Source organism: Mustela lutreola, chromosome 14, assembly GCF_030435805.1.
Source record: "Mustela lutreola isolate mMusLut2 chromosome 14, mMusLut2.pri, whole genome shotgun sequence".
NCBI lineage: Eukaryota > Metazoa > Chordata > Mammalia > Carnivora > Mustelidae > Mustela > Mustela lutreola.
Genome location: NC_081303.1, coordinates 74,696,546 through 74,722,302, shown reverse-complemented (window position 1 = coordinate 74,722,302; position 25,757 = coordinate 74,696,546). Strand labels below are relative to the sequence as shown.

General features: G+C 62.0%; 1 protein-coding gene and 1 long non-coding RNA gene across 3 annotated transcripts; one reads left to right on the top strand and one right to left on the bottom strand.

Moving 5' to 3' along the window:
* Positions 1–1,756: 1,756 nt before the first annotated feature.
* On the top strand, positions 1,757–10,693 carry EFNA3 (ephrin A3). Of its 2 annotated transcripts, XM_059145190.1 has the most exons (5): positions 1,781–2,007; positions 7,868–8,181; positions 9,067–9,132; positions 9,315–9,392; positions 9,636–10,693. In XM_059145190.1, exons 1-5 carry the CDS (start codon positions 1,880–1,882, stop codon positions 9,764–9,766), a joined length of 717 nt encoding a protein of 238 aa, XP_059001173.1. In that variant the 5' UTR covers positions 1,781–1,879; the 3' UTR covers positions 9,767–10,693. The 2 variants fall into 2 exon arrangements, with proteins under 2 accessions (XP_059001174.1, XP_059001173.1); XM_059145191.1 differs by lacking the exon at positions 9,315–9,392 and having other exon boundaries at positions 1,757–2,007.
* On the bottom strand, positions 10,685–11,640 carry LOC131814362 (uncharacterized). The gene is made up of 2 exons (XR_009347288.1): positions 11,488–11,640; positions 10,685–11,074 (listed from the first exon to the last, which is right to left on the bottom strand). It is a non-coding gene; the product is annotated as an uncharacterized LOC131814362 (long non-coding RNA).
* Between the last annotated feature and the right edge of the window lie 14,117 nt (positions 11,641–25,757).

Genomic DNA, 25,757 nt, shown 5'->3' with positions numbered 1-25,757 from the left:
CTTCTAAAATGAAATCTGCGGGCGCCTGGCTGGCTCAGTGGGTTGAGCCTTTGCCTTTGGCTCAGGTCATGATCTCAGGGTCCTGGGATCGAGCCCCGCATCTGGCTCTCTACTTAGCGGGGAGCCTGCTTCCCCCTCTCTCTCTGCTTGCTGCTCTGCCTCCTTGTGATCTCTGTCAAATAAATAAATAAAATCTTTAAAAAATAAATAAAATGAAATCTGAACTCCTAGACCAAACCAGCAAGCTTCCATCCATACATAAATGGGCAGCCCTCTGCCCACTGTGGGCCCTACAAAGAGAAGCCTCCCTTGGCCCCGCAGGGAGCGTGGGGGGCGGAGGAGGAGGCTGGGACCTGGGGTACCTGGAGTAGAGCATGTTAGCATCATTCGGGAGAAACAAATCTCCCTGGGGGTGCAGAGTCTGGGGAAAGAGAGAGCTGTTTGCAAAGTCCCCCATTCCCACCCCAAGGGGCCCAATTTATTTTCTGGCTCCCGAGAAGGGAGAGGAGATCTCCTGGGGTGGAGGGGAGCTGCGGGAGGATGGAGACTGCTTTTGCCTGGCAGAAGCTGGGCACGAGGCCCGTGCCGGATGGCACTGTCCCCCCACCCCCACTGCAGCCCCTGAGGCTGACTTGTGTGAGGACCCCTGCCCCGCCAAGAACCAGCAGATGGAGGGGATCTGCCTGCCTTCCCTCCTGAAGTAAAGGAGAAAAGAGCATCACAACAGTCTCCCTGGGCGCAGGTCGCTGAGGTGTGGACTGTGGGAACCTGGTCTGAGACTCGGTCACTCCCGTCCGAGCCTCTCCAAGAGAGAAGAGATGACGGCTGGGCACCCCCTATGTCTGGATCCCAGACCCTTTCCCTCAACGTTTACTTCCTGGGCAAAGAAGGGACCTGAGGAGAGCAAGGAGCTGTGGCTTTCTGGGGGCCCGTGGGCCTGTGCGCACATCCCTGCCTGGGCACGGTCTGGGGTGCGCTCCCACGGTCCGTGTGTCTGCGGATCTCTGGTGGTGTGAGTGTCGGCTAGGGCATGCGTGTGTGTAAACGTCCGTGTCCAGGGCTGTGTCTCTCTGTTCTGGAGAATGTGTGTGTGCGACGTCTGTGCTTGGGCGTCACTGTGGGGACAATGTCAGTGAGAGCGTCCGGCGGCAAGCAAGCTGAGGGACGCCCCTCTGGGCCCTTCCAGAACACGCACTAGGGACATTCTAAGGCCCAAGCCCCTCTCCCTCCTCCAAGACAAACAAGCTTCGTGTGGTGCTGGGGGCTTCAGGTCGTGGCTTTCACGCCCCTGGTGCCCACTGCGGCCTCTCCGCCCGGCCGCGCAGCGGCCTCCTCCTTCACTCGGGAAGAAGGCCATGGACCCAGCGGAGGGCGGACTGCTCAGAAGGAAGGGGTGGGAAGGGGCCTAGTTCTACTTATGAAGCTGTCCTGGACCCCCAGCTCCTTTCCGAATCTCCCTCGCCCCATCCCCCGGGTGGATGTGCTCCCAGAAGATGGAGACCCTGGTCTGGGCCCCCCTAGTCCTTCTCCAGGGAGCTCGAGACTGGGCAGCAGAAGGCCGGAGACCCGCGCAAAAAGTAAACCTAAGAGGGAGCGAGGAGGCGCGCGCCGGTCGTTCCCGACGGGGCAGCGCGGTCCCCATCTTCCCAGCGCCGCGCGCTCCGGGTCCGAGCGGGGCGGGGCCGGGTCAGGCGGGAGCGCGCCTGGGGCGGGGCTTCGGGGGCGCGCCCGGAGGGCGGAGGGAAGGGCTGGGGGCGTGGCCTAAGGCTTGGGGGCCGGCGGCGGCGGCGGCGGCGGCGGCAGCAGGGAGCTGGGAGGCGAGAAGCCGGGAGCGCGGGGCTCAGTCGGGGGGGGGGCGGCGGCGGCGGCGGCTCCGGGGATGGCGGCGGCTCCGCTGCTGCTGCTGCTGCTGCTGGTGCCCGTGCCGCTGCTGCCGCTGCTGGCCCAAGGGCCCGGGGGGGCGCTGGGAAACCGGCATGCGGTATACTGGAACAGCTCCAACCAGCAGTGAGTCGGGGCCCGGGGAGCCCAGAGCGTCCCGCGTCTGCGAGGGGGGAAGCCGGTGGGCCCGGGAAGTCCTGAGGGCACCGGGGGTGGGGGTCCTGGGAGGCACGGCTGGGGGCTGGGAACGAGGAAGAGGGGCACACTCTGTGGGCGGCTGTGAAACTCGCGGGGGGGTGGTCTGAAAGGGGCTGTTGAGGTCTCGGAAGGAGGACTTGGGCCGTGCGGAGGAGGCTGCTCGGGGACACCGCACCCCGCCTTGCCCTCTCTCCGCGCCCGCCGCTGGACGAGCGCCCCTCCACAGTCCCCCATCTTCGCCCCCTTCAGCCGTGCTGGGCCATCGCACGGGGGGGGGGGCGGCCAGGGATGACCTGTTTTCAGCGCTGAGGCTTTCGAGGGGTTCTGTCTAGGACTCCCGCTTTTAAAAGTGGGGTCCGGGGCAGGGCAGGGAGTCCGGCCCGGCGCCTCCTCAGAACGTAGCCGAATGGCCTGCCCTGGTTGTGGGGAAACGCCAGGCGCGGGTGAGCCGGGGCTGGGTCGCCGCGGCTGGGGTCCTGGAGGTGCTGCTAGGCGGGGATGGGAACGTGGGCCACCGGCGAACCGGAGAGAGGCAGGCAGATGTCGGCGTGTCACACACGCACACACACGCCGGCCTGGGGACGGCGTGTGGCTCCAAGTGTGAGCGGGCGTGCGCGGCTGTCAGTGTGCGTGTGTGTCTGAGTGTGTGATTTGTGTGTCTGCGTCGGCGATCGTCTGGGGGTGGGAGCGGGCGGCGGGGCGGGGAGGGGGCTGCGGTCGCTGTCCGCGTGGCCGGCCGCGTCTGGGCTGGGGTGGCTGCCGGCGCCGCCGCGGTCTGGGCGGGTGTCAGGGCGGCCGTGTGGTTTCCCGGGGTGTGTGGCGCGGCGGCTGGGTGCCGGCTGCGGGGCCGGGTCCTCAATCTGCTCAGTCCTCGCTGCCCTTGTCTTCTCCCCGCCGTGCCTCCGTGTGTGTCTGTGTGTTGGGGGCATCCCTAGGGACGCGGGGGTCACTGTCACACCTGCCCAGGCGGCGGCGGCGGCGGCGGCACTGCCTCTGGCTCCCCACCCTGGGGGGCGACTCGGGAGCAACTGGAGAGGCCCCAGGGGAGGGGGCCGGGAGGGCCGGGCGGCCGCGACCCCCAGCCTCCCGGGGGAGGGGCTGCCGCTCGCCGCTCCGCTCTTTGTTGTTTGGGGCTCCGCGCCTCCCCCTCTCTCCCTGCTCGCGCCCGAGTGTCAGACTGGGGGTGGGGATGAGCCAACGACGCCCCCCTCTCGCTTCCCATGGAAACCTCGGGGGTGGGGATGAGGCCCCTCCCCCCACCCCGGGAGCGGGACTCGAAGAACTCCGGGGGGTGCTGGGGGCTGACTCCCCGTTCTATCTAGCTCGTCCCCCTCCCCCAGACTCACACGTCCGCCTCCCCCCTCCCCGCTAGAGTCTGGCGGGGAGTGGAGAGTACGCAGGTGAGGGGTCCCAGGTTCCCACCACCCTCTGGGCAACCCCGCGTTCTTAGGGGACGCCGGAGCCGGGGGTATGCGGGAACGGCCTGAGGGTGGGGGGGATGTTGTTGATCAGGTTCCCCTCCCCCGCATACACCTGGGCTCAGGTGAAAGCCCTGGGAGGGGGTGGCGGAGCCCGGTTCCGGGAGCCTCCTTTCTGTCTTCCCCGCTCCCCCGCAGGTCTGGACCGGCAGAGGTGGGAGGGGGCGCGCACCCGGCTGGGAGGACGCCGCCGCCCCCGCCTCGCTTCCTCGGCCTTTGTTGCCGCTGCGCCCGGGCTCCCCGGCTCCCTCACTGCGGCAGCCGCGGCCCCATAAATCGTGAGAGCGACGTGCTCCCGAGCCGGGAGTGGAGAGGGCCAGGGAGCTGGGGGCGGGGCCGGGCCGAGCCACAGGCTCCCGCGCCCCCTCCCCCCGTCACGTGAGCAGGGCGCCGGGCTCCCACCCCCTGTCACGTGCTGAGGGTCTCTGCCCCTTGGGGTCACGTGGAGAGGGTCTTGCGACCCCGCCTCCCGGGGTCACGTGGGAGGGTGCTGGTGGGACACGTGCAGAGGCCTCCTTTGACAGACCTGGGGGCAGTGCCCCGCACAGTGGTCGTGATCTCGCCCCGCGTCCCCCCCCCCACTCGGGCCCTCCGTCTGATCCGCTGTAATTGGAGAGACCAGCTCCCAACCTGGCCGGACTAGGGATGGGGGGTACCATCCTGGAGGAAAGGAGGAAAATGGGAGGTCGACGGAGGGGTCCCCTGAGCCCGGAATTGAATTGGGGGTGGGGCTGGGAGGACCGGCTGATGGCCACACGCATGCCCCCCGGCCCTGTGCTTCCTTGCTTTGCAGAAGGGAGCAAGGCTAACTCGGGGAGCGTCGGCGGCATCTTCTCCAGCCGGCTCCCTACCTCTGTCTCTCGGAGACGTTTCTGCGGCTGGTCTCGCTCTTTCACGCGTTCATTCAGCAAAGGTTTATTGAGGCTGTACTAGGTCCCGCTGGTCTTTCCCTGCGCGCGTCCTCCCAGCCGCCGAGGCTCTGCCCGCACCCCCTTGCCCGCCCCCGACAGCCGGCTCGGCTCCGCTGTCTGGGGGCCCCTGCGCTCGGCCCCCTCCTCTCTCCCTTTCTCCCCGCCTCCCTCCGTTCCCATTCCGGTCCTCTCTCTCTCCGATTCGGGGCCCCCCTCTTTCGCTGTCTCGCCCTGTCCCCTCTCGGGGACCCGGGTCTGGTAGCCTCCCCTCTGGCCGCGCGCGCCTGCTCTCACTCCGCTCGTGGCTCGCTCTCGGCGGGTCTCTCGCTCCTCGCCGCCGCTGCAGATCAATAAACCTCCGCCGCCGCCCGCCACTGTCGCAGGGAGGGGGCGGGGACGTGGGGCGCGCTGCCTCTCCCCCGCGCGACGCCGGCGGGAGAAGCCCGGGCCCGGGCCGGGGCCGGCGAGACCCAGCGGGGCGGGGCGCCGGGAGCGCCCCGAGAGGTGCGGGGGTGTCCGCGTGCACGCGCCGCCCCGCGAACGTTCCCGCCACCCACCCACCGCCAGCCGGGCGCGCGGGCCCCACGCCGCGTGCACGAGGTCCGGCCTCGCCTGCTGGAGCGAGCGGCGCGCCGCCTCGGGGCCGCGCGCCAGAGGGGAGGGAGCCCGGGTCGGTGTCTTGCCATCGCTCCTCCGCATCCCGGCTTCTAGGGGTGGGGGCAGGGATTAAGCAAGTTTGGGGCCCCTCGGGATGCCTTCTCTACTCCCTGGTCTTGTTAGGCACCCTGTTTACCTGCCCCTAATTGCCCCGCGGGGAGAGGTTTGCTCCTTCCCTGCTCCCCCGCCGCCCACCCCCCCAGGCGCGAGCCGGCGGGGCACTGAAGGAGTGACGGAGAAGGGTCGGAATGCGCCCCGGAGGCGGTGAGAGCCCGAGAGACGAAATAACGGGGTGAGGGTGCACCCCCTCCTGGTGGGGTGTGTCAACACTTGCCTTTCTGCGAGAGACGTGGAGGCCAGGAGGGGAGGAAGAATAGAGAACCGTTCGGAGGGGCAGGCACACCCCAGCCCCCAGGTGCCTCCCACACCCACACCCCCCCCCCGCGGATCGGGAGCTGCAGCCCTAGAGGGGGAGTGAGCCACAGGCCATTGCGTGGCCTAGTGGCACTGCTGGTTTGGGGAGGATGACAGATTCATTGACAGTGCCCGAGCCTAGGAGACACCTCACTGGGGTCTCCCAGGAGTTGTGACTGGGGACACCCAGTCCCCTGCCCGCCAGACTCCAGTTGCCCACAGCCATGCCACAAGCCGCACTTCCTCCCACCTGCCCAGCTTGGGGGGCATTTCAGGGACTCCTCCTGCCACCCAGCCCAGGGAGAGGTAGAAGATGGCTTCTCTTCACTGGGGCTCACCCACAGGCCTCTCTGTAAGGCCAGTCTCCGCCCTGTCGAGGAAACTGAGGTCACCTGTCCCAGTGACCCTGGCTTTGGTTTACTCCTTCCTGGGATAGGCTGTGTTCTAGGGGGAGATGGGCAGGGTCCCAGGGAAGGGTCCTTTCACAGCAGGGCTGGAAACCTAGGTGAGGCTCAAGGACAGAAGTCCCAGGGTGGCTGGGCTTCGGCTTTGGGCCCAGCCCCCTATCACTGGTGGTCCCCTCCTCAAAGCCTATGGGGGAGGAACAGTAGACTTGGAAGCTGGGGATAGAGAGGCAAACCCAGGTGGCGCCAGGAACTCGGCCTGGTCTAACCCGTTTTCCTGCTCCCAGTGCCCCAGGCCGAGACTCCTGCCCACCTGAGTGCCAGGGCCAGGGAGGGGCCTAAGTGACCCATCACTCCCGTGGGAACCAGGTGGGACTGGTGGCATTCCTGATGACTCAAGAAGGCTGTGCCCATTCCCACTGAGGTGCCCAGGCACCAGCTCTCATCTCTCTGCTCCCTGCCAGGCTTGGAAGGGAGCGCTTGGGGAGGGGGTGGCACAGGCCAGGCCCAGCAAGTCTGGTTGGGTGGGGAGGGACCCTCAAAGCTCCGCCCGATTCAGAGGCCTCAAGCTTGTTTCTCTAATGGATCTAATGACTATTTGTGGAACTGGGAGGTGCTTGGTGACCGGAGGAGCCAGTCCCTCCCCTCAGGGAGTTCCCAGGACTGAGAGACCCCTGTGGTATGACAGGCTGCCAAGTGCTCCGGGCCCTCTGTGTCCACCATGTTCTCCTCTCCCTGGAGGGATGTGTGGATTCCTACCCTAAAGAAATTTGGGGAAACTTCCCCCTACTTCTCTTGAGTTCCTTTCTCCACTCGGATGTTTTTCCCATCCCCGCACCCCCACCCAGGGCATTAAGACCAACACTTTGATGACAGCTGGCAAGGCAGGTGGGGATTAGGAGGGACCCAGCGTCTGCTCCTGTGTCCCCATAGAAGAATCAAGGAAGTAGGGGGCTCAGCCATCTTGCCCGGGCACTCTGCCCACTTCTCCGCCGAGCACCACTCAGGGCCAGTGGTTGAGGAGGCCGGTGTGGAGATGGAAGTTTGGGCCGGTGGGCATGCTACCGCGTGGGGCTTGCTGTTGAGCCCCTGCTCCCAGCTCTGTTGTCTCAGTTACTGGGGACCTTGATTGCCAGGAATAGCGCAGAGAGGGCATGTGCGCCTCGCGTGTGTGTGTGTGTGTGTGTGTGTGTGTCTGGGGGGGCGCAGGGGTGGGGAGGGTGGGCGCAGGAAGAGAGCTTGAGATGTCTGAGGTCAACCAGTCCTGCGTGCGAGTCCAACACACAGGCAGCCTGGCTCCCCCAGGTGTGTGCCTCCCGCGCGGACGGTGCGCGTGTCTGTGTGCGCGCCACGGCACTTAGGCGTGGATATGCGCGAAGCGTCCACACCTGCGTCTGTGAGGTGAGGTCCTGGCCGACTGGCCTCGGGGGTGCGCTGGCCACGGCAGGGAAGCATGCGGGAGAGGTGCGCATCTCTGGGAAGGGATCCCTCCCACTCCCCCCTTCCCTTCCAGTCCCCGACCACTCCCCCCCCCCCCGCAGTGGAGGATTGTGGGGGATGGGCGGAGGAAATCCGGGCCGGGGTCTGGGAGTCGCTGGGGCCTGCGCCGTTTCTGTGGCAACCAAAGCGCACGTCCCCCCTTCGCCGTTGGAGGCAGGCCGGGCTTCCCTGCGCCGTTGCTGCCCTCTGGCGGCCGCCGGGAGGAGGACAGCACGAGGCGTGGGCGTGGGCAGCTGCCGTGGGCCTGGTGGCGCTAGGGCCCTGGGGACGGGGACGGGGACGGGGACAGGCGCTGGGAAGAGAGGCGGCTCCGGAGAAACGCCGAGAGGCTGCGAAGGCCCGAGGGAAGCTGTGCCGAGCGGCGGCGTGGGACGGGGGTTGGCGTGGGGTTTCTTCGCTCTGACCCGCTTCCTCTCCCCCGCAGCCTGCGGCGAGAGGGCTACACGGTGCAGGTGAACGTGAACGATTATCTGGATATTTACTGCCCCCACTACAACAGCTCGGGGGTGGGCCCCGGGGCGGGCCCGGGCCCCGGGGGCGGGGCGGAGCAGTACGTGCTGTACATGGTGAGCCGCGCCGGCTACCGCACCTGCAACGCCAGCCAAGGCTTCAAGCGCTGGGAGTGCAACCGCCCGCACGCCCCGCACAGCCCCATCAAGTTCTCGGAGAAGTTCCAGCGCTACAGCGCCTTCTCGCTGGGCTACGAGTTCCACGCCGGCCAGGAGTACTACTACATCTGTGAGTGACGGCCGGGGCGGGGCCGGGGGCGGGGCCGGCGGGCGGGGGCGGGGCCGGCGGGTGTCGGGGTGGGCCGGGGCGGGGCCTAAAGAGGGCCTGGGAGACGGCCAGGGGCGGAGCCTAGAGAGCGGACCTGGGAGACGACCGAGGGGTGGGACAAAGGGCGGAGCCTAGAGAGCGGACCAGGGAGACGACCAAGGGGTGGAGTCCGGGGGAGGGGCGTAAGGAAAGGGTCTGGGAGATGCCCAGGGGGTGGGGCCCCGGGGCCGGGGGCTCGGGGAGCTCGCGGGGCCGGGCTGGGCTGGGCAGGGCGGGGAAAAAGTGCGTGAGGGCCTTGGGATGAGGTCCCCAGGGGCCAGGTATGTAGGGGTGTGGGCCTGACGGCAAGTGTCAGTCCGGCCGGGGGTGGGGGGGCGGTCGGCAGGGCCCGGGATTAGTGGGGTGGGCCTGGGCCTGACGGCGAGTGTCAGGGATTTGGGGCGGTGGGGTGGCCTAAAGGCGAGAGTCAGCGTCTGGCCAGGGCGTGGGGTCCGCAAGGGCCGGGGCGGGCCACGTGGCTGCCACGTGGTCCGCGTCGCGGGGCGCGAGACACCCCGGGACGCCGCGTGGGGCGGGCGGGCTGCAGGCTGCGGCTCCTGCGGCGTCTGAGACGCGGGGAGGGTTGGGGGCGGCCCGAAGTTTGGGTCGCGAGGTCACCGCGTCCCCGAGGGACGTCGCAGGACTGAGACCTCAGGGTCGGGGCTTCTCGAGGGCTGGGACCGCGGGGGCTGCCCGGGCCGGCGGCGTAGCCACGCGACTCGCGTCCGCGGGCCCGGGAGCCGGGCAGGGGGCGGCGCGGAGGGGCGGGACGCGGCGGACGCAGCTGAGGCCCCGTCTCGCCCGCAGCCACGCCCGCGCACGGCCCGCACTGGAAGTGCCTGAGGATGAAGGTGTTCGTCTGCTGCGCCGCCAGTGAGTGCCGCCGCCGGCCGCCAGCGCGCCCTCGCCTCCCGCTTCGGGGCTCCCGGGCTCCCGGGGGCGGGGCGGGGGGCCCCCCCGAGCGGGGACTCGCTCCCCAGCTGTAGCGGCGGGGTGGGGGGGGGTCCTGGCCCTGACGCTCCCCTCCTCTCTCCCACCCGCACCGCGCCCCGCAGCACCGCACTCCGGGCAGAAGCCGGCCCCCACCCTCCCCCCGTTCACCATGGGCCCCCATGTGAGGATCAACGTGCTGGGTGAGTCTGCGCAGCGCCCTCTGGGGGCCGCTGCTGGGACCGCAGCCCCGTGCCTGCTCGCCCCGCATGCCTTCCCGGGGCGCAGCCCGCCGGCTCGCCCCGCCCGCTCGCCCCGCCCGGCCCCGTGGGTGGCCACGTCCCGGCTCCGCCCCGCCGCCGCCGCCGCCGCCGCCACCGCCGCCGCGTGCCCCGCCCGCGCGCGCAGCCCGGCCCTCACCGCGCTCTCTGTCCGTCTGCCCACAGAAGACTTTGAGGGAGAGAGTCCGCAGGTGCCCAAGCTTGAGAAGAGCATCAGCGGGACCAGCCCCAAGCGGGAGCACCTGCCCCTGGCGGTGGGCATCGCCTTCTTCCTCATGACGCTCTTGGCTTCCTAGCTCTGCCCCCTCCCTTGGCGGGGACACGCGGGGCTGGGGAAGGGCAGGGAGACTTGGGCCTCTCCCAGGGAAGCCTCGCTGTGGGGCCTCGACCCCTCCTCCGATGGCTGGCAGTGCGGTCTGCGCCACACATCTGGGCCCGCCCCCTCTGCCCCCTCTCTCCCCACGTAGGGCCCTGTAGTGGACCAGACGCAGGGACAGCCACGGGTCCCGAGTGGCCTTGTGGCTCTGGTACCTTTCTCCGACCCCTGGTACCCTCCCCTGTTGTCACCACCAGAGACAAATTTGCCCCAGAGAGAGCAGACCCCAGCGTGGGAGGCACCCCCCGTCATTCTCTTCTAGGGGCGGAACACAGGGAGGGGACTAGATGGGCGAGGGGGTGGCCCACTGCCCCGCTCCCCTGTTTACAGCAATAAGCACGTCTTCCTCCTCCCACTCCCGCGCCCAGGACTGGGGTTTGGATTGAATCCAAGTTTACAAGTAGACACCCCTGGGGGGGGCGGGCGGTGGACAAGGGTGACACGGGGTGGGCACCGGGGTTCCAGCAGGCATGTACAGACGCTATATCTCTATATATAATGTACAGACGGACAGACTCCCTCCCCCTCCTTAACTCCCTGACCTTCCTGGACGTCTCCTTCCAGCTTCAGACCCCTTCCCCACCAGGCTAGGCCCCCACAGGGGGACCCCCTGGCCCCTCTTGTGTCTTCTGTGAAGACAAGACCTATGCAACGCACAGACACTTTTGGAGACCGTGTGACAACAACGCCCCCTCCCGTCCAGCCCTGAGCCGGGACCCAAACCCCATGACCTTGCCCTGCCCGCCCTCTGTGGCCCTACCCATCCTCCGGGCCTTTTTCAAGTGCTTTGGCTGTGACTTTCATACTCTGCTCTTAGTCTAAAAAAATAAACTGGAGATAAAAATAATGAACTGTGTGTCATTTCAGGGACCATCGCCCGACTGGACTCTGGTTAAACCCACAGGTCAGGGGGGCAGGGGTGGTGGGGTCGGACTCGGGGGCCAGAGGATGGAGCGAGTAACTTCCTCTGTGGCCCAGTCTCCCTTAGGAGGCAGCTCTGGGTGCAGGGAGGCCCCTGGGGCTAGAGCCCGGCCTGGCTGCCTTTGGGCAAATCACTGACCCTCCGAGAGACCCACATTTCTCCGCAGAAACTTGAGTTGGACCCCATGTCTCTCAGGGCCGCCCTAAGTGTGGGCCAGCGGGGGCGCTCACCTCCGGACAGCTTCCCCTTGCTTCCCGTCCACTCCGCACTCAGGGTCTTGATCCGGGTCTGTAGGCTTCAGGGAGGCTGCGAACCCAGACAGGGAAAAAAATCACATCGTTGTTTTCACTCGTAACCGGAATGAAGCATTCTCTTCTGTACTTGGGCAACCAGCCAAAACAGTTAGCAGGGTACCCGTGTCTCTGTCACCAGCAGAAACCACCGCCGCTTTCCGGCTGCATTACAGTTTTTGAAGCTCAAACCACCATTTGTTCCTGTCACTACTTTGGATGGACACTCATTGTTAGACCATCCCGGTTTTTAATGTGTTAGTCCAGAAGCATCTATGTTACTAGACCAAAAAATGGAAATGTTTTAATAACTGTGTTTCCATGTAGTTGATTTCCTTTATAATCCTTGGTAATTTTGTTTTATTCGTTTAAACCCTCAAGGCCCAAGGGCTGAGAGTGTGCTGGCACGGGGCGGGAGGGGGTGCTCACCTGACTCCAGCACCCTGTGCCTGTCAGGAAAGGAGAGGAGGCAGAAGGCACCAGACGGCAGGGGAACAGTCACGCAGCCCCTCCGGGCTGGGTGAGGTCAGGGTTGTGCAGGCGCTGTTGTGGGGGTGGGCAGGGGGTGACCACAGGTGCCAAAACCTGCCAGGGAGGACGTGCCTTATTGTCAAGCTGTGCACCCTTGGGAGTCTGTCCCAGCCGGGTTCTCTAGCTGCGTGGGCAGCCTGGGTCCCAGCTGAGGCCCCTCCTCGCCCCTGTGGCTCCTGCTGGCCGCATCCTAAGAGCGAGCCCCCACATTGGGGAGTCTGCTTCTCCCTGGGCCTCGGCCCCTCTCCCACACTCATGTTCTCCCCCCCCCATAAATATCTTTTAAAGATTTTATTTATTTATTTATTTATTTATTTATTTATTTATTTATTTGACAGAGACCACAGGTAGGCAGAGAGCCCCTGATGGGCAGACAGGCTGGGGCCTGGAGCGTGCACAGACTTAGGGCTAGGGCTTTGGGGTGGCGACAACCCAGCCTCTCCTGAGTGGACAGTAAGGGCAGCCCAGGTGCAGGGGGTGGCAGAGAGAGGAGGTGGCTCAACCCGCTCCCCACCCCTGTCTGTAGTCCTGTTACCTCTGCCCCCTCCTCAGTAGTCCAAATGTCTTGCTCAGTCCCAGGTCCCATATTCTTTTTTTTTTTTTTTTTAAAGATTTTATTTATTTATTTGACACAGAGAAATCACAAGTAGGCAGAGAGGCAGGCAGAGAGAGAGGGAGGAAACAGGCTCCCTGCCGAGCAGAGAGCCCGATATGGGGCTCGATCCCAGGACCCCAAGATCAGGACCCGAGGTGAGGTGAAGGCAGAGGCTTAACTCACTGAGCCACCCAGGTGCCCCAAATAAGTATTTTTTGGTAAAGATTTCATTTATCTATTAGAGAGAGAGCGAGCAGACACAAGCAGAGGGAGGAGGAGAGGAAGAGGGAGAAGCAAGCTGTCTGCTGAGTAGCGAGCCCACTGGGGGGGGTTCCGTCCCAGGACCCCAGGATCATGACCCAAGTTGAAGGCAGATGCCGAACCAAGTGAGCCACCCAGGAGACCCAGTAAATAAAATCTTAAGAGAAAAAAACAAACAAACACAAAAACAGCAATCCAGACAGGGGGCCAGGCACGGGGGGGTGGGACCTCGAGCAAGCCGCCCCCCTTTCACTGACCCCCACAGTGTGCCAGGCGCCGCACCCCGTGCTTGCCAGCGCTGGGAGCTCCGCGCCCTTGGAAGGCTCACTGTCCCTGAAGCCCAGAGGGGAAGCCTGAGGGTCTAAGAGGCCACTTCCCCAGGTTAGGGTCCTGGGCCTGGCACATGGGACAGGGCCTGGCAAGTGACTGTCACCGCACTCCACTCTGCCCATTGGCAGCTCTACTGCCACATGCGACAGCTTGGCACATGTCGTAATGGCTTCCTGCCACCCTTCCGCCAAAGTCACGTGGAGTCTGTGCAGAAAGACATCAAAGGACCCCCAATCTGGATTGAGGGAGCCAGTCTGAACCACACATTCTAAGGGCAGGAAAACTAGGGGCACCTGGCCGGCTCAGTGAGAGGAGCACGTGATTCCTGATTTCGGGGTGGTGAGTTCGAGCCCCACGCTGGGTTTAGAGAGGACTTAAATAAACTAAGGAAAGCAAAAAAACAGGACAGGGAAATCAAAGTCCAGAGGGGCAAGTGAGTCGCCCAGCCATGCGGACAAGGGGGCACGGCAGAACGGCCCTAGGACTCAGGTGTCCTGGGCTCCTGTCCCCTCCATCGTGCTGCCAGGTCCCCGAGGAGACTGAGAGCTGCTTGGGGATCCAAGGCTGATACTTGAAACCCTTTAAACCACCCCAAGCAGGGGCTAAAGAGAAAGGACTATCTGCGCTATAGCTAGGGCTGGAACCCGGGGGTCCTGTGGGGACCTCCCCTTGGGCAAGCCTCCTCTGTCTTAGATGGACAGACACCAGTGACCCTGAGCCTACCTGGCACAAGGTCCCTGCCTTGTGGCATCAAAGTGGACTGGGCCCGGGGGGGTCCTGGCCAAGGCAATGGTGAGGTGACACCGGGGCCAGGGCCTGAGGGCAGGAGGGGGCAGGAGGGGCGGAAGGGGACAAACCATCCATGCTCAACACCTACCGACGGGTGGGACAGGGGGAACAGGACAGGACAGCACAGGACAGAATGCGGGGGCTCAGTGGGTTAAGCCTCTGCCTTCAGCTCAGGTCATGGTCTCAGGATCCTGGGATCAAGCCCCACATCGGGCTCTCTGCTCGTCGGGAAGCCGCCTCCCCCGCAAACGCCTGCCTCTCTGCCTACTTGTGATCTCTGTGTCCAATAAATAAATAAAATCCTTAAATTAAAAAAAAAGAATATGGGATCTGGGACTGAGCAAGGCATTTGGGCTACTGGGGAGGGGGCAGAGGTAACGGGAGCCCTGGAGGGGGGCAGGGAGTGGGTGGGGCCACCTCCTCTCTCTGCCACCCTCCGACACCTGGGCTGCCCTTACTGTCCGCTCAGGGGAGGCTGGGCCGTCACCACCCAAAGCCCCAGCCCATCTGCCCATCAGGGGCCCCTGGGCCCTTGTCTGTGTCCCCCCGGGGCCTCATCAAGGACCTCAACAGGGGCCATAGTAAAACACAGGCAGGAATTCTGAGCGCTGTCCCAGGGGCTCCTGAGGACACAGCTAGCTGCAGGAGCCGACAAGGACTTGGGTGGGCGGGGGTGAGATTCGGAGCAGCCGCGCCCTCTGCCCCTGGGCACCCGTCACCCTAACCCAGCTGTGCAGAGGGAAGAGGGGCAGGACCATTTGCCTCCCGGCCTGGGCTCATCCCCCCAGGTTGGGGGCCTGCAAGGGTGGGTGTTGACCCTTGAGGGGCGCAGGGAGCTTCACCGAGGGCTGATCAGGGCTCAGCCCTACCTTCCCTACCTTTGTGCTCTGGCCTAGGGCAGAAGGAGCGAGGCCCCAGCCCACGTGGCATCCTAGGGTTTCTCCAGCCCCTTCCAGCCACCTCTCCTTCCCTCCCATGTTAGCGGCTAGGGCCTCGGGGATGGGCCTGTCTTGTCTGGCCAGCGCGCTCAGCCCCAAAGCCTCACACGCCTCCCTCACCCTCTCTGTTCTGCTCAGGTGGCAAGCCTGGGGTCAGGGACTGAGCTCGGCTGCAGGGACATCGGCTCGGATGGGAAACATGTGCTGGGAGCCGGGAAGAAGGACCCGAGCTGGGTAGAGGGCATAGGCAGGAAGGGGTGGGGACATACAGGCTGGCGGGCTCAGCCTCGGACAGACTGGGGACAGACTGGGGACAGACTGGGGACCCAGGCAGGCCCAGGGACTGGCATGGAGGTGCTGGGGTCAGGCCAGCCAGGGCAACAAGAGCAGCGTCAGGCAGAAACCCAAGGACCAGCCGGGGACCGGACCCTGGGGAGGTCTAGCTTCCTGTGGCTGGGCCCTGGGTGGGACAGATATGGCCCCTCCCCCAGAAGGTCAGCACCCAGCTCTTGGCTCTCCACATGGCGTCTGGCTGGGGGTGATCCCAGGACTGTCCCCGGCCTGGGCTATAAGAGGGGGAATGAGCCAGCCCAGGGACCCGAGCGAGGCTTCAGTGGCCTGGGGCCCCCCAAGCTGCTCCTGAGGGCTGGTGTTAGCCCGGGGATGCCTGGGCCTTACCCTCATGCCGCACCCACTTTTGCTCCCTTCAGTCCACACCTGCTCGTCTTCTTCACAACCTTGCGACCCACACGTCCATCACACTCACTGCTCTGGGAAGGGGGCTGGGGCGACCGACCATGAAGGGCCTGAGAGCGGAAGGCAGGGGCTTTGTTGACACAGCTGAAGTGGAAGGGGCCTCCCTGGGCTCCCTCCGCCATGCGCCAAGCAGGAGCGCTGATACACACCCCTTCACGCTTGTGCGCACACTTGGGCGTGCGTGCGGGACACGCTCCAGAGCCACGCTGACGCTGGCAAACACAAGCCACACGCGGGCTCCAGGAGCCACACTCATATCCAGGGTCACACAGCGGGATGCACTTGAGGGCTGGCGTCCAACCGCAACCGACCAGCCAAACAGGGTTCAGTGCCCGGCAGAGCTCAGGCCAAACCCACGGGACAAAGTCTGGAGTCTGGGAAAAACCAGGGAAGGGAGGAGGCCGGCTTGTGGGGTCAAGTGATGCCGCGTTCACACCCTCTGCAAACCCACACGTAGACACAAACACGAGCCCTGGAGCCCTGAGGATCTGCACACGTCCGCGCGCATACGCGGCGAGACTCAGACCCAGACCCCCCACAGCCCCTCCCGGGAGCCCCCAGCTTCCCCCCACACCCATCCCACGCTGGTGAGGGAGGCGACAGTAACAAAGAGAGGCGAGCTTGGGACCAGAGAAACCCCTGTCGCCACAGGGCAGACTCACGTGCACACTTGGGTGCACATGCAGACACCAGACCCCGAACCTAGGGGACAGACCCAGGGAGAGACCGGCAGATCCTGCCTCATCCCCTCTGGGGCCACATCTGGGCGCAAGCACTGCCCGCTCTGGACACAGGCCCCTCCTCTCCGGCCCAGCTCTGGGCTCGCCCCACCACCCCCCGCCCAGCTCTGGGCCTGGAGGATGGTCCTCCTCTGGTCCCGAGGCCTGCAGTCTGGGCGCCCTTCCTGGCCTCCGAGTACCTGGTCTGGCCGCGAGAAAGGGGCGCCCGGTGAGCCGCTAGAAAAGCCCTTAAAACCGGCCGTGGGGGCCTTCTTCCCTCCCGAGGGCTGCTCCGCGCCCAGGAAGGAAGGGCCGGTTGGCTGGGCGCGCGGGCAGGGCTGGGAGGCAAGGCCTCGGGAGAGAAGAGGGGCCCGACGGCGGGCCGGGCCGCGGGGAGGGAAGGGGCCGGCGGAGCGGCGCGCGGACGACGGGCAGAGGCCGGCGTGTCCGCGGCCCGGGAAGAGCGCGCGCAGCCACAGACGACCGGCTCCACGCAGGGCGCCTTTCGCGCGCACCCTCGCCAGCGCGCGTCTGCGGTGCCCTCGCCGCCCCGGCAAGCCTGCGGGCACTGCGCGCGGGGGGGTGCGCGGGGGGGGGCGGGGGCGCGCGGGTGCCGGGGCGCGCGGGTGCGGGGGCGCGCTCGCGGGAGGTCTCTGGCCGCAGCCCGCGCAGGTGGCGGGAAACGGCGTCTCAGCAGTGCGGGCCTCCGCGGCCCGTTCTCTCCGCCAGGGGCGCTGAACCGGAGACTTGGGTGCGAAGTGCGCGGCGCTTCCCGCCGGAGGGCGGCAGTGGGGCAGCGCTTCCTCGGCCGCGAACCCTCGGGGGCCCGGGGAGCCCAGCCCCGGCTCCGCCTGCCGCCCCGCCGCCGCCCCAGCTTACCCCTTCGTTAGCTTCTGCCGCGAGGCCTTAGAAACTCTTCCCGGGGTGCCTCTAGGGTCTGCCCCGCTCTGCTTCCCACCCGCCAGCCTCCTGCGTCCCACGGGGTCGGGGGGGGGGGCGGTCCACGCCCGCTGTCTTTGCTGGAATCCCTCAGCTGTCACTTAAAGAGAATTTTACTTTATTTTTAAAATTTTATGTATTTGACGGATAGAGACCCAGGGAGAGAGGGAGCACACGCAGGGGGAGCGGGAGCGGGAGAAGCGGGCCTCCTGCCGCGCGGGGAGCCCGATGCGGGGCTGGATTCTCAAGACCCTGAGCTCAGGACCTGAGCCAAACCCAAAAGTCAGACACTTAACCAAATGAGCTCCACTTAAAATAAGGGAAAGGGGGCGCCTGGGTGGCTTGGTCAGTTAAGCGGCTGCCTTCGGCTCAGGTCATGATCCCAGGGTCCTGGGATCGAGTCCCACATCTGGCTCCCTGCTCAGCAGGAGGCCTGCTTCTCCCTCTCCCACTCCCCCTGCTTGTGTTCCCTCTCTCGCTGTGTCCCTCTCTGTCAAATAAATAAATACAATACTTAAGATTTTTTATAAAAAAGTAAGAAAAAAGTCTCTTATATTTAGCCGCATATTTATCGGTGGCTAAGTATCTGGTGCTCTTTGTTCCTTTGTATAGATGGATGTTTCCATCTGGTATCATTTTTCTTCTACTTGAATTTAAATCCTTTCTCATAGTGCAGGCCTGCTGGTGACGACGTCATTCTGATTGTGACTGTCTGAACTCATCCGTACTTCATCTTCCGCTCTGAGCGATATCTCCCCTGAACTGTAGGTTGACAGTGTTTATCTTTTATTGCAATAAAGTCAGTGTTCCACTGCCTTCTGGATTCTGCTGTTTTTGTTTTGTTTTTATTATTTATAAAGACTTTATTTATAACTAATCTCTAGGGGCACCCAGGGAACTCTGTCCATCGGGCATCTGCCTTCGGGCTAGGGTGCTGGGATCCACATCGGGCTCCCTGCTCAACAAGGCAGTCTGCTTCTCCCTCTCCCCCTGCTTCTCCCTCTCCCCCTTTCTGTCAAATAAATAAATAAGATCTTTAAAAAGATAACTAATCTCTACACCCAGTGAGGGGCTTGAACTCACAACACCAAGAGCAGGAGTCACAGGCCCATCCGCTGACCCAGCCGGGAGCCTCCGGACGTCCATGGTTTCTGACGAGAAGTTGGCGTCTCCTTTTCCTCTTTATATAACAGGTCATTTCCTTCCGGCTGCTCTGAAAATTCTCTCCTTATCACTGCTCTGCAGCAGTGCCTAAGGCAGATTAGGACATGTCTTCTTGTGGTTTTCTTCATGTTCCTCGTGCTTAAGGTCTGGGGGCCTTCTTGGATGTATGGGTTTACAGTTCCCATCCAAACTGGAAAGTCTTTCGACCGTTATTTCTTCAAATGTTTTCCTGTCAGCCCTTTCCCCATATTTCTGGGTCTCCACACACACTCCACAGCTCACTGACTTCTTCCCTCTTCCTCCTCCTCTTCCTCCCGCCCCTTCCCCTCTCCCCGCTTTTTCTCCTCCTTCTCCTTCTTATCTTTTCCACTGTTTCCTTTTACATAGTTTCTCTTGCTGTCTTCAAGCTCACCGGTCTTTTCTGCAATGTCTGCTTTTAATTGCATCAACCACACTTTTCACCCCAGACCTCGGGGTGCTTGTCCCCAGAAGTTCAGTTGGGGTGTCATGTGTTTCTTTATCTTCTTGAACATATAGAATATATTTAATGATGACTATTTTATTTTTTTAAGATTTATTTATTTACTTATTTGTTTATTTATTTATTCTACAGAGAAGGAGAGAGCACAAGCCAGGGGAGCAGCAGGCAGAGGGAGAGGGAGAGGCAGGCTCCCCGCTGAGCAGAGAGCCCAATTCAGGGCTCAATCCCAGGACCCTGAGACCATGACCTGAGCCAAAGGCAGAGGCTTTAACCTACCTAGCTACCCAGGCGCCCCAAATTTCTAATTTTTAAAAAGACTTATTTATTTATTTATTTATTTATTTATTTATCTGAGAGAGAGAATGTGTGTGAGGGAGAGAGCACGAGATGTGGGAGGGTTAGAGAGAGACGCAGACTCCCCACTGAGCAGGGAGCCCGATGTGGGATTCGATCTCTGGACCCCGGGATCATGACCTGAGCTAAAGACAGCTGCTTAACCAACTGAGCCACCCAGGAGCCCTAGTTTATTTTTAATATAATCTTATTATTTCACGAATCCTCTCTTACCTCTAAAAATATCAGTTACTTGGGTGCCTGGGTGGCTCCGTCAGTTAGAGCACCCAACTCTTGGTCTTGGGGTGGTGAGTTCAAGCCCCACAGTAGCATACAGATTACTTAAAAAAAAAAAAAAAGAAGAAGAAGAAAAGAAAAGAACTTTAAAAATGATTTTAAAAAAAGATTTTGTTTATTTATTTGACAGAGACAGGGCACAAGCAGGGGTAGCAGCAGAGGGAGAGGGAGAAGCAGGCTTCCTGCTGATCAGGGAGCCCAACACAAGGCTCCCTGGGATCATGACCTGAGCTGAAGGCAGACGCTCCATGGACTGAGCCTCCCAGGCGTCCCAGTTGCCATTTCCTAGGGATTCTTCTACTTCCCACACTATTTCCTTTTCTCCCTTAGTGTGCTGTGATCGCTGCTTCCTCAGGTGCCCGCTGGTCCTTGGCTTCCCTTCATATGTCACCAGGGGGCACAAATACTGATGGGTAAGTGCGGGCAGGACCCGGTTTATGGTCATTCCCAGGAGATGGGCTCCTCGTGGCAGAGATCTGTGTCAGTGCGGTTCACAGCCAGAGTCCCAGCTCCTGGAATACCGTTTGGCACATAGTAGGTGCTCAATAAATATTTGCGGGTGGGCAGCAGGAATAAGCAGACAGCTAATGACTTCCTCATCTTTCAGTGTTGACCTTTTCTCTGGGACCAGCCTCTGTGGTGTTTTCTAGAAAAGAGACCTCAGGTCTCATTCCTGAAAGTGCAGTCCTGGCTTTCAGGAAACAGGTGGGGAAGGGGCAGGGTCTCCCACTCAGCCTAAGGATTGTTGTTTCTATCCATTTGCTCCTTTCACCTGTTTTGCTTGGTGTTCCCGAGGCTAGAGCCATGCCCTTCCTATGTTTTCAAATCTTTCCATGTGCCTGGGACTGCTCTCTGCTTCAGGAGCAAAGTCTCTGCCCCCATGGAGCTTACAAACTCCTGGAAGAACCAGACAGAAATAGCAAAGGAACTCTACAAACACACATAGGAGTCAGGCAGTGACAGGTACTATGAGAAAAAATAAAGCAGCAAAGGAGGGTGAAGAGGAACAGGAGTATGTGTGTGTGTGTGTGTGTGTGTGTGTGTGTGTGTGTGTGTGTGTGTCAGAGAGAGAGACAGTCCTCAGGAAGATCTCCCCACGGAGATGACATCCGCACCAGCCAAGTCTGTATCTTGGGGAAAGTCTTCCAGCCTGAGGTTTGAGGCAAACTGCCCCGCAGCTGGAGAGTGAGGACAAGGGAAAAAAGTGGTTTGAGCCCCTGGGGAAGGGAGCCAGGGCCAGACAACAGAGGCCTGGGGAGACCACAGCAAGCCCCTGAATGTCACTGTAGGTGTGACTGGGGCCACTGGCGGGCTCGACCTGGGGAGCCCGGATAAATCTCAAAGTTCCTGGGCACCTGGTGGGCTCAGTTGCTGGTCGTGACTCTTGATAAGGGAGTGCTATCGAGTAGCCCCATGCTGGGTGTAGAGATTATTTAAAACAAGATCTTTTTTTTTTTTTTTAATTTATTTACTTGACAGAGAGAGACGCAGTGAGAGAGGGAACACAAGCAGGGGGAGTGGGAGAGGGAGAAGCAGGCCTCGCATGGAGCAGAAAGCCCGACGCAGGGCTCGATCCCAGGACTCTGAGCCAAAGGCAGACACTTGCTTAACGACTGAGCCACCCAGGTGCCCCTAAAAATAAAATCTTAAAAAAAAAAATGTCTCAGGGCGCCTGGGTGGCTCAGTGGGTTAAGCCTCTGCCTTCGGCTCAGGTCATGATTTCAGGGTCCTAGGATCGAGCCCCGCATCGGGCTCTCTGCTCAGCAGGGAGCCTGCTTCCCCCCTCTCTGCCTGCCTCTCTGCCTACTTGTGATCTCTGTCAAATAAATAAATAAACCTTAAAAAAAAAAAAAAAAAGGTCTCTCTGGACTGTGTGTACAGAATGGGACCAGGGGTGAGAGCAGAACCAGGAGCCTGCAGGGTAGAGCCGGGGCGGGCTCAGAACCTGCAGGAAGGTAGATCTGACATGATTTGCCGAGGACTGAGGGACTGAGCGACCAGCGAGGGAGAGGACGGCTCCCGTGCTGTTTCCTGTGGGTTTGGGGAATTCAGCCGCGCCATCCCCCAGGTGGGAGGCAGGGTGGAGGCTCAGGGTGGAAGTGAACAGGGCGCTGGCCAGACGTCCTGGTGGACCAGTAAGCCCTACAGGCTAGCTACAAATTCCTCAGCTTAGAGACAGTGTGTACAGCAGGGAGCCTGCTGTGACCTCTCAGTGGCTCAGGGCCTCAGGGCAGGGGGGAGGCCTTCTCTGGGGGGAGGTTTGCAGGGGTGCAGGAAAGGGGGCTTTTCTGCCCTAGGCTGCCCTTTCCCAAGCCCTCCCCGTTTCACCCCTGGGCTACCACCAGCATGGAGGTGCCTCATGCTTCTGAAGGCTGAGAGCGCCCTGCGACCCAGAGCACCCTCACCTCGCAGGCACCCACCTTCGAGCCGCTTCTTCTTCCAGCGATGAGCCCCACTCCCCCCTCTAGTGATGTGTTCTCTCCTCTCTCCTGGGGAAGCCACGCTACTATCACACCGCAATTCACACTAACTGTACTGTGGTTTTGAGAAACAGATATGTACGATTCACCCCTTCTGTTCCCACAAGTCCGAGTGTCTCCGTGGGAAGAGCTGAGGGTCAAAGTCGAACAGCTCGACTGCAAGTCCCAGCTCTCCGGCCTACTGGCCTCCACGGTGGAGGGGAACCCCAGTCCTCAGTTCCTGAACGAAGAGCCTGGTTCTCTCTTCCTCTCCCATCTCCTTCTAAACCCAAGTCCTGGGGCACCTGGGTAGCTCAGTGGGTTAGCTCTGCCTTCAGGTCATGATCCCAGGGTCCTGGGATTGAGCCCCGCATCGGGCTCTCTGCTCAGTGCCCCCCCCCCGCCTCTCTGCCTACTTGTGATCTCTCTCTGTCAAATAAATAAATAAAATCTTAAAACAAAACAAAACCAAGTCCCCAGAACACATAGAAATTCAGATGGGGATAAAAGTAGACAAAGGGGGCTAAGAAAAAAAAAAAAGCAGCTCGCCTCTCAGGGCTGGAGGCCCACCCCATAGCTCAGGCAGACAGACAGCTTGAGACTTCCTGCTGGTCAGTCCCCCTCTGCCCTGGGAACCCATGTGCCCCGTCCAGAGCGCAGTTGTCAAACTTCCCAGCTCAAACCAGGAGGCCACCTGGCCGCCGAGGCCCGGAGCCGCTGTGTCTGCCTGAGGAACAGCCCCGGAGATGACCTATCAGATACCACTGCTTAAGGGCTACAGCTTCCTTCTGGTACTTCCCAAACTCAAACGCTGGGAAGACCAAAGTCCAGGCGGCCCCAGCTTCCTGCCGCGCACCACGTCCACTTGTGTGTCCCACACCCTCTGCCGGGCCGCGTCAGAGAGGACTTTGCTCAGGGTCGAGTTTCACAACACTTCCAACAGCAGTGCCAGAATTATCCACATATTAAAGCAAACAGCGTTTTAGACGTTTCTAGTAGTTTAGAAACTTCACTGTTCTGGTCCCAAAGCCCCAGTCTTTGCCATGTCATCTAGGGCTCAGGAAACGAAACTCAGCCCCAAATCAACCCGATACCCCCCCTTCCGAACATCACTCTTCTTGGGGCGCCTGGGTGCTCCGTCCTGCGGCTCGGGTCGTGATCTCAGGGTCCCGGGATCCGGGCTTGCGGGGGTCCCTGTTCAGCGGAGTGGGGGGCGGGGGGCCGCTTCCCCTCCCCCTCTGCTCCTGCTCGCTCTCTCTCAAACAAATAAATAAAATCTTAGGAAAAGAAGAACATCGCTCTCTTAAAAACGTGGGCAAATGCCACAGTCAGCCGGGCCCTGGCCGAGACTGCCCACGGGGAGCCGCGGCGGCGGTGGCCCGGAGCCTGGTGCTCCCGGCGGCCAGCTGGGGGCACGGACCAGCCCCCGGGTCCCCATGAGGACGCGATTCTCGGGTCCGGGGCTCCTGGGGGTTCGGTGCGGGGCTGTGCACGGCCGCTCCGCCCAGCAGCTCCTCGGGGCCCGGGTCAGTCCGTGCGGAGGCCGACAGGGCCGCGGGGGCCGCAGGGCAGAGCCGCCCCGGTCCGCCGCCGAGGACCGCAGTCCCAGCGGACCGGAACCTTCCCCGTGTCCGAAACGCGGCGGCGGACGGACCCGCACTGAGCGCGTCATCACTGCTTGTCCGAGGCGCAGTGTCACTGGGTGTGCCCCGAGCTCGTCCGCGAAGTCCTAAGCCTCAGCCGGAGCGGACTGTAGCCTCCCTGCGCGGGCAGGCGCGGGAACGAGGGGGCCTGCCAGGTGGGGTTGGGGGCAAGGCGCACGCGCCCTTTACACCTGCCGCGCACGCGCCCTTTACACCTGCCGCGCACGCGCCCTTTACACCTGCCGCGCACGCGCCCTTTACACCTGCCGCGCACGCGCCCTTTACACCTGCCGCGCACGCGCCCTTTACACCTGCCACTCGCGCCCTTTACACCTGCCACGCACGCGCACTTACAGCTGCCACGCATGCGCACTTCAGCTGCCCGGCCTTTTACTAAAATACCGTGAACCCCGGGAAGGCCCTTACTCTTCCTCGCTTCTCGCAGGTGAGAACGCGGAGACTGCAGACCGCACTGCTCCTTAGCATTCCAGCCCCCAGCCCTCCTGGCTCCTCAGCTCCTGTTTCTTCCCAGGCGCCAGGCCCTCCCCAGGGCAGCGGGGAAGCCGGGGAAAGGGCATGAGGACCGCCGCCCTGTAAAGGTCCGCGCCAGGCCTCCGCCCCAGCTCTGCCCCGGGGCGGCCTCACCACTGCACGCCAGGGAGCTAGCAACTGTCGCTGTTGTCCTTCCGGGGAGCGGAACAAACCTACCGTCCAGATCGCCGCTGCCTTCAACCTCGGCGCCTGACCAGCTGCAGCTCGAGCTCCTGCGAATGTGCCTTCCGCGCTCGGTTTTGGGTTCCACGAGATCCATCCCCCAAAGAATGGTGCTCGGAAGCCAGAACGTTCCATCGTCCCGCCTGGCAGCAGGAGAAGTCCTAAGGAAGACAGACTCACCACGGGTCATCTTGCCCCCCAAGAGTGCTGCCCCTCACCAGAGGAGTTCCTAACAACAGAGTCATTAGAGCACAATGATAGGTACCTTGCAGCGAGGCTTCGGATAATGAAATAAAATTCTGAAGTGTGAGGACCTCCCAGGTTAGATCTGCACCAGTGCCCTGAGCTGGTGCGGGGGCTGGATTGTCTGCACAGTCGTCCTCTTAGAAAGCCCACTGGTTTAGTCCCACGAAGCCGAGCAGGAGCCCGCTTTGAGCCCAGAGCAGTCGGGGCAGCGTTGACCGCCGGCACTGGGCTCTGGTCCCCAAAGCACGTGCTCCAGGAGCCCACACAAACTCAGACACATTCAGCGGAACTTCGAAAGGGAAGGGACCAAGTAAACTGTAAAATACAGAATGTCGCAGGGCCCCAGAAGAGGGAGGGACAGATGCATGGTGAAGGCCCCAGGAGGGAGGAAGAAGCCAGGAGGGGGGGGGGGGGCCTGATCGACCTCATCATCTAATGTATCCAAATGTAGCCGCTGCTTTCTAACGAAGACTCTTGTCAAATCCTATCACGCCCACTCACTTCAGAAGTAAAAATCACACACCTGCATTATTGCCCCTACAGGCCTTTAACTAATGATTTATAAGTATAGTAGTTTTTAAAAAGATGCTAATTTCCCAGAAGAAACCACCCTCCCCAGTCCTGAGGCCTCTCCCGCACATTCCAACACTAGGAACACACACCCTGACCAACAACGGGCTCCTTCTCTCTGCCCTGCTGCCCGCCAGCCCCTCCGCATCACCACCTCCAAACTCCCTCGTTAACCCGAGCTCCAGGCCACACACGTGCGTGTTCCCAGCTCCCCATACTGCAGTGCCAGACAGGAAACACATTTGGAGGATTTTAAACAATTTTAAAATGTGCCTTCAAATTTTACAACTTGCTTTACTTGCCTGAGGGAGGAACCGAGCCCCTTATATAAATATCACCCAAACAGGCCCCTCAACATCCCACCCAGCTTGGCTCGTATTTCGTATTTCGGTGTGAAGTTTGGGGTGAGTTGGGGGGGGGGGTGCGTTTATTTATTTATTTATTTACTTTCATTTCATCTGGCCCTCTAGGTCGTATTTATTTTATCGGTGCCCTAGGGAGGGTGGAAGAGGGCAGACTCTAGCTGGCTCGGGGCAGCCCCGAGCGGGAGCTCCTCAAAGCCAAGAGCCTCCTGGTCGGAGGCCGGTGGTCCCTAGAGTCAGGGCGGTTGCGGGCAGAGAAAAAAGGCCCCTCTCCTCCCAGCAGGGGCTGGGGGCGCCCACCCGGAGGGAGCCGGGGGAGAGGGGCCCTTCTCAGGGACCCAACCCCCGTGCAGCGGCTTGCTTCTCCTCCACCCACAAACGCGAGTCCCAGGCGACCAGGACTATGGCGGTGGTGTTCTTTGTTTTCTGTCACCTTCAGGGAAGTGGAACTTGCGTGTGGTACTATTCACACATTTTATTTTATTTTATTTTATTTTATTTTATTTTATTTTATTATTTTATTTTATTTAGTTGAGAGTGAGAGAGCACAAGCAGGGGAGCAGCAGAGGGAG